The 13,284-nt window shown below is 33.8% G+C and overlaps 1 protein-coding gene across 1 annotated transcript; it reads right to left on the bottom strand.

Moving 5' to 3' along the window:
* Window positions 1-813: 813 nt before the first annotated feature.
* On the bottom strand, window positions 814-8,949 carry Smp_146490 (hypothetical protein; the record flags this gene model as incomplete). Its single annotated transcript, XM_018788630.1, has 5 exons — window positions 814-1,391; window positions 4,233-4,333; window positions 5,462-5,540; window positions 7,316-7,432; window positions 8,635-8,949. The coding sequence occupies 5 exons, from the start codon at window positions 8,947-8,949 to the stop codon at window positions 1,029-1,031; spliced, it is 975 nt and encodes a 324-aa protein (XP_018654154.1). The 3' UTR covers window positions 814-1,028.
* Between the last annotated feature and the right edge of the window lie 4,335 nt (window positions 8,950-13,284).

Below are 13,284 nucleotides of genomic sequence, written 5' to 3'. Positions count from 1 at the left end.
AGTCGTTGTAAATTAAGGAAAGATTTTAGATAGCATTGAATAAAATATAACAATGAAAATATGCAAACATTCAATGTCAGATGTAATATTTATCATAAAGGGTCAGACTGTAGGGAACAATGGCAGTCATACAATCGAGAAGGATACTACTTAATGTTTATACATTGTTTATTAGAATTAGTTTACATGGAAATTTATTAAACAGAAAAATTAACATAAATATCAACGAGTATATTATTTCCTTAGTTAGAAAAAAACGAGCGCTCCGGGTTTTTCTGCAATTAGCGAACTACACATGCAGACTGAGAGATAATTTTTAGAAATGAATCATACATATAGTAGACAGAAATACGGAAAAAACAAAGTGTATTGGAATATTTCAGAAATAAAAGAAATCAAATTTATGCAACTCGATATTAACTCAAGTTCATACAAAATAGAGCAGGCACAACCGAAATAAGCCAGATTATAAAAAAGGTGTACAATAAATAAGAAGCAATAGGCAGTCTAAACATAAGTATTCACTAGATAGATAATTGTGAGTAACTGATAAGTGTTTTTATTAATTATTACCTGGTTCATTTGTTTTTTACATAGAATATAAAACAACACCCAAATATTTTTTTTGAAAAAAGAGAAAAATATGGAAAACTGGTGAGTAACTACCTGAAACAATCTTGTAGAAGTGTAAACACGCATATAAAAAAATAAGCAAACGAAAACTGTACAATAACAACCACAGAAAATAATAATAAAGAAGGCAATTTGTAAGATTTATACTTTTAGAATGATTTGCACAGGTTTACACTCTAGGTAGAAATAAGTTTGTTATCACAAATATCCATTTGAGTCGGTGCTAGCAAAAAATAGAATGTATATTTGGTTAATAATCAAAAGACGAATCATTATGTGCGATAAAGAATTGGAAAGAGAGAAAACGAGGTATTTAGTCCATAACAAAAAATATGGTGGAGGTTCTTTACTTTTGGTGAGTTTGTAGAGATAATAATCGATTCAGGTGACGACTTTTAATAATCCTTATTATCAGATAGGCTTATAGCTCCATTGTTTTTGGTGTCAGCTTCAAGATATGTGTGATATCGAAATAGATCAGGCCAATACCAAGACGAGGTGATTTTTCCACCTGATATATTTGATGAACTAGATTCAAGTACTCTTTCTATAACAGATTTCTGATCATGTTTATTGGAATTCAGACATAACCAAGGCACCTTTCGTGTATTTAACCGAAGCAAAAACAAAGTAAAAATCTTTCCCAGAACTAATATTATAACAGACTGGTGAAAGACTGCCCATAAACGATAATTTGGGCCAGGGAATGGGTCGCTTATAGCTGGGCACAGAATATTGTTTAGATTTATTCCTGTCATCTGCAAAAAAAGATAATAAATTAATCACTTGGAGATTCAATTAATTAATGCACAAATATTTAAAGAACATTTGTACTATTTGATGAATATGGACGATGAAAGGAAATAATTTGTCACTAGTAAGAGAGTACACTTTATTAACATAGTTTATCTATGAAGAACTGCTGTATCGCAATTTATAATCCAGTCCCAAATACTTTTTTTCCATCAACCACACATCATCGTGCATTTAATCATGTAGTGATACAGAAATCATGTTATTATCAAAACCATTTTACATAAAAGAAATCTGTTGAAAACAGAATAGTATGTTATAAGTTTGGACAAATTAGAACCATTGGTTAACAAAAGAGACTGCAACTATCTGTAAGCTTACTTATGTTTCAAATCCATTTACTTTTGAATGTCCTGCTAAAATATTTGTTTGTTTAGAAATAGACAAGTATATCACGTGAAAAATAAGATGAGGCTAAAATTTATCTCTCATAAACACGTAAAATGCATGGGAATCAGGTTTTGATAGTAAAAAGCGTACATTTAAATAAGATTGTATAGTCAGTAATGTAAGTAAATAAAGAGACATGCCATCTGATGATCATTTCGACACAAAGCTGCAGATCCACAATGACTTTCTGAAGCAGCACTAAAAACAGTGCAGTAACATATGTAAATCTAACCTTTTAAATATACATAAGCATACTATGCTACAATCTTAGAAGTAAAACACAGTACAAGGAAATAATATTTTCACATTATATTCAGAAATAGTCTAATATTCTTGTTATTAAATTGAACAACGTATGTTAATTTCAATATTGGAAAATGAAAGTGATCAGCCAGTCGTCTCGATAAGCCTTTTTATTCTAAATTCTGAAAGACTAAACACATCAAATGCTACGTAATATGATGAGGGGCTCAAGTAAATACATAACAAACCTAACGAAGTTGGTAATTTAAAATAACTAGAAAACTCACAAGTATTAGATTAACCTATAGCACTAATATCCCCTTTATCAAAAATTAAAACCATCAATTTTCCATATCTTCTTAATTCCCTTGAATAGGGTACAGTGTGTTTACTAGTTAGGTAAGATCCGAGTTTTGAATCTCGATTACCAATAATTCGATTATTAAAATAAAAATGTCATTCAACAAATATAGTTTCTGAATGTAAAGGATAAGTGAAAGAGTATACAGTAGTTGGGTTGCCTGCATGTTTTAATAGTCCAGATATTAATGCATTATTAAGGGAATAGACGCAAAACAATTGCAAAAAACAGATGGTTAGTGTGAAGAGAAAATAAGTAGAATATAAATACTTTAAGAATGGTATATTTTCATTCACAGGGTTGCTTTTGAAATATGTGACTTTATATGTCCCATGTAGATTATTTTGCACGCATCCTATAGAGTTAAACCAACATTCCAATAACTAAAGTGACTGGAAAATATCTAATTAATCACCACATAAAATAAATACGGTATGAGTAAACTGAGTGAAAAGTTCAGTTTTCGACAAAATCGCAAGGAAAAGTACCAGTAAGTTTTTTTGTCATTGTCCGAGCAAAAGTACATTTTAGAATCAGTACGCAATTTTCAAACTACTAATTTATTGACTGTGAAAGTTTCCCCAAATGTTTAGTGCTAATTCCTTATCAGACTGGTCCAATCATTTTAGTTTTGTCGATTTATGAGTGCTGTTGTAGTAGATAGAAAATTTTTGATGTAGTTTTCTCAAAGTATTGTGCTGAAGTGATCGAATTCCATTTGGTATGAATTCTCTCAAATCCTCTTAACATTCTTCATAATACGGAAAAAATGGAAAGAATTTATGATCTAAATTCGTGTTAATTTAGAAGTCATAATGCAATAATTTATATTCACACTCCTGCTGTTCAATAAGATTGTGGTGATCTACATTCTGAAGACAATGAATAGACGTATATGAACTAATGGGACACGATATTAGAACTTGATTTATAAAATACCACGATAATATTGATAATTAGGATGAATAGACAATAACAACAGACAGTTAGGAAGGGTGAATACATATACGACTAAGAATATGTGAGACAAAAACTATAGAAGATACAAAAATTGGTCATCTGGATAAAGTAAATAGCTGACCACATATCCACCGTAATTCCCCTTTTGGAAGCTGAACATTCCAACCAGTAAACTGTCTATATATTTTGTTTTGATCATTTCTATGAACAGAATGGAAATTCAAACAAACAATTTTTCTTTCAAGTCTTAATCCAAATAAAGTACATAACCACATTTCCAGAGAGTTCGACGTCTTGCATTATTTGCAGACGCTAGGACTGGTTGGGAAAAGCGGAGAGGTGGTCAGTGTATGACATGGTGTCGTGGTATGAAATAAAGCTGAAAAGGGCTAGCTTCTGTTGGTCCTTCACGACTCCCTGGATGGGGTTCGAGAAATGATCCAATACAGTGGCTAGAGACGTTATCAGATATGGCTCAGAATAGAAGCCAGTGTCGATTTTACTGTGACTTTCTTTTACTTTCTTCATAAAAAATGAACGTAACTTCTTTAAGTGAAAGAATTCTTTCTGGTTGTACTTTTGCTAACTGGAATGCCTCACCCATAGTTATTATTTCGCTCTCATACACTAACTTCTGTTCGTTGTTGTTCTATTTTTTCCTATACACACTTTACATTTTCTATCTCTTCACGGCCTCATTGTTATTGTATGGCGCATGTGTTTTTTTCATTTGGTGCCCCTTTGTATTAATATTTACGTGTCTAAATAAATAAATTTCAAAAAATATCTTACCCTGGTACAGAGATTCTGTTTAACATAAAATCTAACTTACCAAAGCAATAGGTTGCAGGACTAAGAAATGATACAGAACCTGTATACTTAAAGAAAATATCACCCACGAAAAATCATCAATTGGTTCAACTGAAAATTCACCTGTTGTAAAAGCAAGAAATAAAATAACTCATGTTAAATACTCATTTAATTTTAATTGTAACTTTAAACACTGAAATCTGCCACAAATATTCGAAATAATTTAGTGGCTGAAAAGGAAAATTGCACTGTGTTTATGAATTGTCTTTAATACCTAGTTTTGCAAAACAATCATTGTATTAAACGTAACCAGTTAGTCATGATCAATGTAGAGCCTGACAGATGTGTTTTGGCTAGAGTTGCCATGATACATTAGCACAGCGGGGTAGATTTAAAGAAATAGCAAAGGAAGTGAAATGTAGCAGAAAAACCGAACATTAAGAATACGATACGAATCAACAAAGTAAAAAGATGTATCAAAATATACTGAAACTTAAGATCTAGTGGGAGATAGAGGGTGATTACATCTGTGCCGTTGCGGCCGATTCCGAGCCATGTTACACGATGCTGAAAACCACTGATCGAGGTTTTTATATAACCACAAGTAGGTAGTTTGCGTCCATCATTATGACTCACAACAATAGCCAATGAAAGCATAGCGTTCAACCCTCCAGCAGCTTAGGTAGCCAGATAGTGAGTGTCACAAGCTAGAAATAAGCGTCTCTCAATGTTAACCACAAAAGTGTATTTGGCAAACAGGTCCAAATCAATATCACACAACATGACATATATAAAATCAAGTTAAAGTGGATGGATTACATTAATTTACGTTGTAACAACAATAACAACCATAATAAAATTATGAATATAGAAGGGTATAATAAAATGTGGGAGAAAACTGTTCTCTTTACTAGTACCTATCATGTTTTCAACAATCAACTTACGGAAGTTTATACAATAGCCAAAAAAGCTCAGTTCATTATCAATTTCTTGTATTTTGTTGTCAAACCAGCCATTTTCGCAGTTGACTCTTTATACAACAAACCACACCACAATATAGATACTGAAACATACATACATTAACTAGAACAAACAATAAAAAGCGAACGAAACAGAATTGGTGCAGAAGCATTCACCCTCATATAACACATTCCTTGTTAAAGAAATAAGCACCTTTATACAAATTGACTGAAGCTGTACTGGGAAAATAGACACAATATATTTTAGCAATTTTAACAAAACAAAACTTACTACTCTGATTCAAGAAGCTAGCAGGAATTAAAATAATCAGAATATGTTGCACGAAGTAGGTCATATGTTCGAATGGTAGCTTTAGAAATGTAAAGAACCAATTTAGAACTCTTGTTATACACAAGTTATCAAATTTCGCAAAAAAATTAGTTCAATCATCGGAATACGCCGTTTAGTGACTCGAAAGATATGTTAACATGTGTTCGAGATGCTAAAAACTGCTGCGTTTTAACATGAATATTATAAGATTAACAATTATGACTACACCTAACGATATAATAGATTTCCTAATCTAAAATTGTCATAATCCCTCACTATATTAAAGACATTAGAACTAGGTTTCTAGAAATTTTAGTACCAGTCCCTTGAAATTCGCAATTAAAATGAGTTTCGAATGCTAACTATTGTTTAATTAAATGATTTGGAAAGGAACAATGAACATATCGGCTTCAATTGGTGTCCGATGAAACAACCAAACAATGAGATTGAGATATGAAAGGTGATTTTACCAAAAGTTGTCAAGGTTATTCAAAGTAACGAAATGTGCCTAACTACTGAAACTCGATACAAAAGTGGAAGTATGGGTGGACCTGACAGAAGTATATCCAAATACTTTTTTAAATTATAGCCAACGGAACTGATATTAATAATTATTACACCCAACCGTGACCTACTCAATATAAGTTCATCATATTACGTTTTAACTAAAGCTTAAGATTAGTAGACATCTAATTGCAATATACTTGACAGAACGAACTAACTACCAATCTTGCAACGGATTGACTAAATTACCACTTGTTTAGCTATCTCAAACACTTTTATAATCTTGATAAGGCTCTAGAAACCGCTGAAAAAGGTTCTCCTGGTGCCTATATCACTGAAAAAATATATAGAAGGTATATCGAATTCACTGGAGATTCTTTATCTAAACTAATGTAGTTATTTAAGTTTATTGAATTGTATTCTGAGATTATCAAAATTATTGGAGTTACAGAAGTTAAGCTCATGTGTACGTTTAATGAGTCGTAGGTTCAGTTTCTTGATTCTCAAGAACTTCCTTACTGGTGAACTCACATTCCTGATTTGATGGAACTAACTAGAAAGTAAATAATTGCACTTTCTGATTTTAAGTTAAATATAAACATTTATTTTTACTCATTGAAAAATTACTAAGTAAAATACATTTCACTTAAAGATGATTCTGAGTACAGAAACTGACTAAGATGTGGAAGACAAGTAATTCACTTATCTTGATAGTTATATTCTTAACGGGTCGAGATCTTAAGCATTGCTATATTGGGCTAAACGGTATATTGAGTGCCTTTAAAACAAGACATATAGTTGCTTATCTGAAAACCTACATCAACTCTGGCGGTCATATGATACTCGTACATTACACAGTAAAATCCTAATAGACGGCTTTCGCATTTCGCTAGTTAGAAGAGCTTCAAATTATTTCTATACTATGTACCAACTATCCGACTGTGATATCAGTCACTAAAGGAAGTTGTAATGAAGTCGGTAAATAGAATCTCGCACTTGATTTAAGGTTGATATTGGTCATTTAATCGGTTGCTTACTGATCATGTTCGTGTTTTAAAGAAATATTAACGCATCTAACTCATCAAACAAAATAACAAGGGTCAAAACAAAAAGTCAGATAAATTGTAAACTATCTGCAAGTGTGACCTCATGGATGTACGCGATTGGTATTGTTTCACTTGAGATTTACGGTAAAGCCATACATATCACCGTTTACCTAATACGAGTTTTAAAGAAACTTAGTTAAGAAAGCAACCACACAGAAAACTAATGAAGACTAGTAAATTAAGATGAACGTTAGTAAGAACTTACAGAACGAGTGTTCAATATTGGGAAAGTTAACGCTAACAAAGGACCATTCATCATATGTAAGTGGATTCGAAAAATAAAAGTTGTAAGCCAAGATGACGATGAAGCCAAAAGTAATATCTAGGAGGTAGCAAAATGCAGGGATGTTAAGTTAATTAAACCAAGACACCATCGGAATAGTAAAAAACAATGAGCTTAAAGGTATCTAATCAAATTTTTAGACACCATCGGAACAGATGAAATCAGCATAATAGAAGTTTAGAGCTTCTGTGTAAAAAGTAACAAATTCACTTATTAACAGTAGGAAATTGATGAACTAATACATTAAATGATTTGATCTACTTCTTAAACATAATTTAAATAAAACTGCTTTAAATACTGATCATTCTGCTTAAAGGTAAAGTCAGTAAGAACAGAATTTAAGGTCAAAGCAAAATATGACATTAGTTCATGAAATCATTGGCTGGTGGACTGAGCTAAGATGGCAGGTACAGAATTTCAAGCTTATTTCCGTAGGATAACCGTAATATGAAGTTGGAGATGCTGGTTAGTATAATCCAAAATCCTAATAATTGAAGTTAATCTGGTTTTTCGGAATCTTGCGCCTAGCATTGTTCCAAACTTTCCCTACTCTGTGAAAACTAACGTCCTATTTTTACTTAGGACGACTAGCTTTGGGCACTCTCACCTATCTTTGAAGTTTGTTCCTTAATGCATCAATGCAGTGCAGATACTAGATTCGATACATTAAACGCGAAAGCTCATATGCAGTTTACGTAACTGTTTAGATAACCCATCGATAAAAAAAACTTATTTGACTTCGAAACCTCGTAAAATAATTTGACTCGATAATCCTGCACAACCACATTTTGGAAACCATGGAGTCTGATCATACTTAGGATACTGAAAGCATACTTTGTTACAAGTAACTAGAGGATATTCATAATACGTCCCCTTGTGAACCCATTTTCGATTAAGTTGCCCCAACTAACGCATTTTTCCAAGTGTCTTGTTTGGTGAGCGACCTCGTGCAAGGGATGAAGACACCATTCTTCTGATGGACAGCGGTAAATCATCATGGCATCATTTAACCTGTTCTGACAATTAGCTCGCGGAAAAAATGAAAGTAAACAAGGATTAGCGTTGAGGAATTTAAAGGACACTTAGCAATGAAAACAAAAAGGCAGCGGACACTCATAATTATCTAGTTTATTAACTGTGGAACGATTTTCAACACATTAGACTCTTATGACGAAATTTTCCGTTTTCAAAAATAAGAAACGGATAGGTACGAATAGTACAGGCAAGTCAAAATAAATTACCTGTAGCATGGTTATAGCGTGACACGGATTTAATATCCAAATAAGCGTGCTAGTGGCTAGCTTGAAGCCTATTTCAATACCGAATACAAACGTGTGCAATACAAGAAGTATCTGCCTGAGCTTTGTCTGTCGATTAGAATAACGAGGATTCCCAACACTAAATCTCAAATACGACCAATACAGAGTGTATAAAAATGTTATAGAGACACATGTAGATTCAAAGAACCTTCTTTTTGTTGTAATATAGTTAATACAACTTTGACCTCCTGCCCCCTCGATACTTGTATTTACACCCGTATACGTCCAACTTAACATAATCCTTCAGGATTTACACAAGGCTTTAGCCTAATTTACGGCAACTTATTGAAATACTCCAAAGCACTGAGGTCTCTCAGGCTTGTGAAAGGGTAAACAACGCCTGACGCACAGTAAACTCATTAAGATTCCATCCGAAATCCCTCCCGCGCTCAACGTACGCTAATCAGGAGTAACAAAACAAATATAACTTCTATCTGACAAGTTAACACTGATTATTTGATTTATTTATACTGTTTACTGAGTGTCATAAAACGTTTTAGCTATTCGCTAATCGCCTGTGATGTTTTTCTACTTTATCCGCCACAATAATTCTCATGGATTCACTAATTAGAATTGGGAAGTTTGTCTGTTGATCCACGGTAGCCATAGTAATGTGTTTGCCTCCCAATATATTGCTTTCTATGAAATCGTTCTTCAGTAAGAGTAAATAAATCTCCAAAACAAATAGCATTATAAGTGTTCAAATTAATACAAACCACCTTAGTTTTACAGGACGCAGCACTAGCTGAGGGTGTTACAATTAAGCACCCACAATATGTCACACCTCAAGGCTCTGTACCTCATATTTCCTAAAATACGTTTCTGGCTTATATTTCGTGTACCGCGATACATCAATCAGTAATTCTGAAATATTTGTCGTATCCCGCTATTCGCGGCTTCTCGATTCTCTGTGTTTGAAATCACTATGTAAGAATAGATTCAAAGAGTGACACTATCAAACAACGCCTCCTCGTTATCACCTTTTTTTGGCGACCCTCGATGCGGTTTGATACACCGAACGATAACCGTTAGTCTGTTCCTTGTCGTAAAATTTTATAGGTCTTTTTTGTATACCATAATGTATATTTTTGTTCCTGAACATTTTTTTTCTAATTTCATATTAAATCAATTAACGCCGATATCATTCGTATCAAGATTTCGTTGGCGATACCCCTCTTTTCATCTGGTATCGTTCTGGCTTATTAACAAAGAAGGCTAATTCTGCCTTGTGAAAGCTAACTTCCACGAGCAAAGCGTGGGAAAATCACGCGTATACTTCTTCGCATTAGCATAGGCGCTACTATTCAGATGTAACAAGCACGTCCCATGCAATACATGTATGTACTAATAATGTCTCAGATCACTACGAGACCCCAGATGTGGTGACCTGACAGAGCGACAACGATTAAATAAACGTCTTCAGAACGTAGGATTAGAACACGGTTTGACAACAGAAGTGTTATCTGCATTTTGAGAGATCACTGGTTGGAGCATTTACCACAGTTATATGGTCGTTAAGTCACATCTATTGACATATTTCAATGCACAATCACCCATTAATACGACAGTGGACTCATAGGACTCAGCTACCGGAGAAGTCTTATGACAATCGGTGAACGGAGCTTGACAACCGTAGGTATTCTTCTCAAAAAAGTTTCAAAATACTAAATAGAGACAAATGCACCTTCTTTAGGTAACCCTTGGTTGTGTGTTATACTAAACCTCATCTTTGACTCCGTTACAGGCCGAGAATCAACTCTTTTCGCGGACCGTAAACCGTTAACATTTTCCTTTGATTTTCAATCTCATGGTAACAGTTAAAATATACTTGTTTTTGATCATTTCTTGCTATTATTTGCATTTCTTTCATCAATACTCATGATTTGTACAAATACTGACACCGGTTGTGAAATTGTCGTTTAAGAAAATGACCTTCCATTTTTCCCGTATTTGAATAACCCATAACATGAAACAGTGACTATCGCTCACAAACGCACTGCTGCACACATGTGATTCTTGTTCTTACTTATCCACTGTTGCTATGACAGAACTTTTATATATTTGCTTTTTATATCTACAGAACACAGCGATATCCTCATTACACGCATTATATGGATATACGTCTCGGGTCATAGTAACTATAGTTGGAATTACTAACTACTTATAATTCTGGATTACAAGACCAAAGGAAACTCGAACACACCTGTTTCTGACAATTAAAGTGACGTCTCGTATATATATTTGTGTGTATATCAACGCATTCGTTTTTTCATATTAACTTTGTCGTCCTTTTTGAAAGTGATATATTTTGGTCGCAAAAATCCAACAAGTACTCTATCTCTATCAACATTTGCTTTGAACATAAAATGTACTTCGAGAACGAGCATTATGGTTCGAGTAGTCTTGTCATGTGTGGATTTGCTGAAGTTTTGATAAACCAACCTTGTTAAACTAGCTCAGCTTCTAAAAGAAGTCAGTGATCTTCGGTTCGAGTTACCGTTGATAACCTTAAAACTCCGAGTTAAGAATATCTCAGCGAGTAAAGAAACTTTACCACTTAATACATCTTCATGTTCAGACCGTTCGACTCTACCGAAACATTATCGTCATAATATCTTCAATACGCTGCATAATCTATTGTATCCGTGTATTTGAGTGACGATTAAGCTAATAACATAACGATTTTGGTGTCGTAGTGTGAATAAAGGCGTGAAGAGGTGGGGACGTTCTTGCCTAAACCTACGAAAGTCCAAGTTGACCGAATATAACAAGCGTCCTCTAGGTTCTTCACAACTTCCCATTATCGTTTTGCTTACGTCTTTCTCGACATATTCAAGTTTCCAGCAGAGTCAAGTAGATATTCCCATCTGTTAACGAATACTAATTTTTATATATGATGACAAAGAACAGGACCTATCAAGAGGGTTACTGATGAAACAGTGACAGACACCTTCACCAAACAAAAGATATCAGACTTTGGCTAACCATCAAGTTTTTTGACAGACGATGGATATAAATCCATACGCATCTCATTCCACACTTTCACGGCTGATACATGGACAACCAATATTCGACCCATGAACACGTTCATACAACTTATTTTTTCATCCAAAATATCTAGAAAACCAAAATTTTGAACTTCATTCTCAATGATCATGACATGTCACTACTCGTCTAATAATAAATGACAGACCTACAAGTTATTATCACTAACGAACAGTATTTTTAATTTTAGTTGCTATCCTCCTCAACCCGCTCCAAAAATGATAAGCGTAAATTGAGATAAGACGAACAACCCAAAAAAATGAACGACGAAGGGCGAAATGCCCCATTTGGACATGATAGGACGCTGAGGGATATTTTGTCACATTATTCCACCTTATCACTCATTTATCGGGCTCTAAAGCTTCTTGGTTAAAGTTTTTACATTTATTGCGTAAGGTGTCGAAAATCATTGAGCAGAATAAAATATTTTATATTGCAGTAATATATTTATTGCCTCTGTCAAAATTCATCTGATAAAACAAATAGGTTGGGTGCGATATTTTCGTGATTGACTGGTATATATATATATATATCTGTGTCACCTTAATTTTTCCTACGGCTTCCTCTCTTGTCTTTGAATAAGCAAAATTTTATTCAATACTTATTGAGGAGATTCATAAAACCCATCGAAGGAAGCCAACAAAGTCTCTGAAAACGCTGAGAATCATTTTATCCAATTGGCATTCGCTAGAAGGTTTACCACAAACGTCTAGAAATTGAAAAGTCGCGTGCCCAGTTTCTGATTGTATGATTACCTATATTGCTACTATGCTTGGTAGCGTTCCAGAAGTTCACGAAAACCCAAGGTCATCTAAAATACTATAAAAAATTTAGATTTTCTGTACAAAAACGAACCTTTGGAGTAAAGCGTTTCTTCCGTATTTCGTTCTTTTTCCCTCGTGTTCAAGTCTAGGGGTTATTAGAAAAGCTTAGGAACTGAATCTGGAGCTCAATCAGAAGACTTATCAGAGCTCACGTTTTGTCTCTTTAGTTTCCGTTCAAGCAGGAAAAGACGAATAAAAAAACCTCTTCATTTGTTTTTGGACATCTTTATTACTCATCCCACGATATTAAGGGATGATCTGAATTTCCTGGATGTACTAAGCTGTCGGTAGAGTGTTCACTAGCAAGAACTCCATTGGGTTCAGTCTTCTCATTCTAACTAATTGCATACACCAATCTTATAGCCTTCCTATTCTGAACACCAAGATATCTTCCACGCCTACATCAGCTATTCTGTGATCTGTTTCATTACACTTCTCAGCTTCTCTTTCTTTCATTCAACAAGATAGATTACGCTGATTGAAAAGCCAAGTTTATATCATTTTACGGAAACCCAATGAAAGTCATGTTTATCTAACCACTTCTTAAGCGTAGATGACTAAGTTTTCTCCTATTCTGAATATTTTTATTCGTTTGAATATGTAGGCGGTGAAACTTAGAAAGAAATATCTTTGTTATACATCATTCTAATTGGACTACAGTTACCTGGGGATTTATAAAATATATACTGATGAAATCTTCATA

Source organism: Schistosoma mansoni, chromosome W, assembly GCF_000237925.1.
Source record: "Schistosoma mansoni strain Puerto Rico chromosome W, complete genome".
Taxonomy (NCBI): Eukaryota; Metazoa; Platyhelminthes; class Trematoda; order Strigeidida; family Schistosomatidae; genus Schistosoma; species Schistosoma mansoni.
Note: the sequence above shows the minus strand (reverse complement) of the source record. Positions and strands in the feature narration are given on the sequence as shown.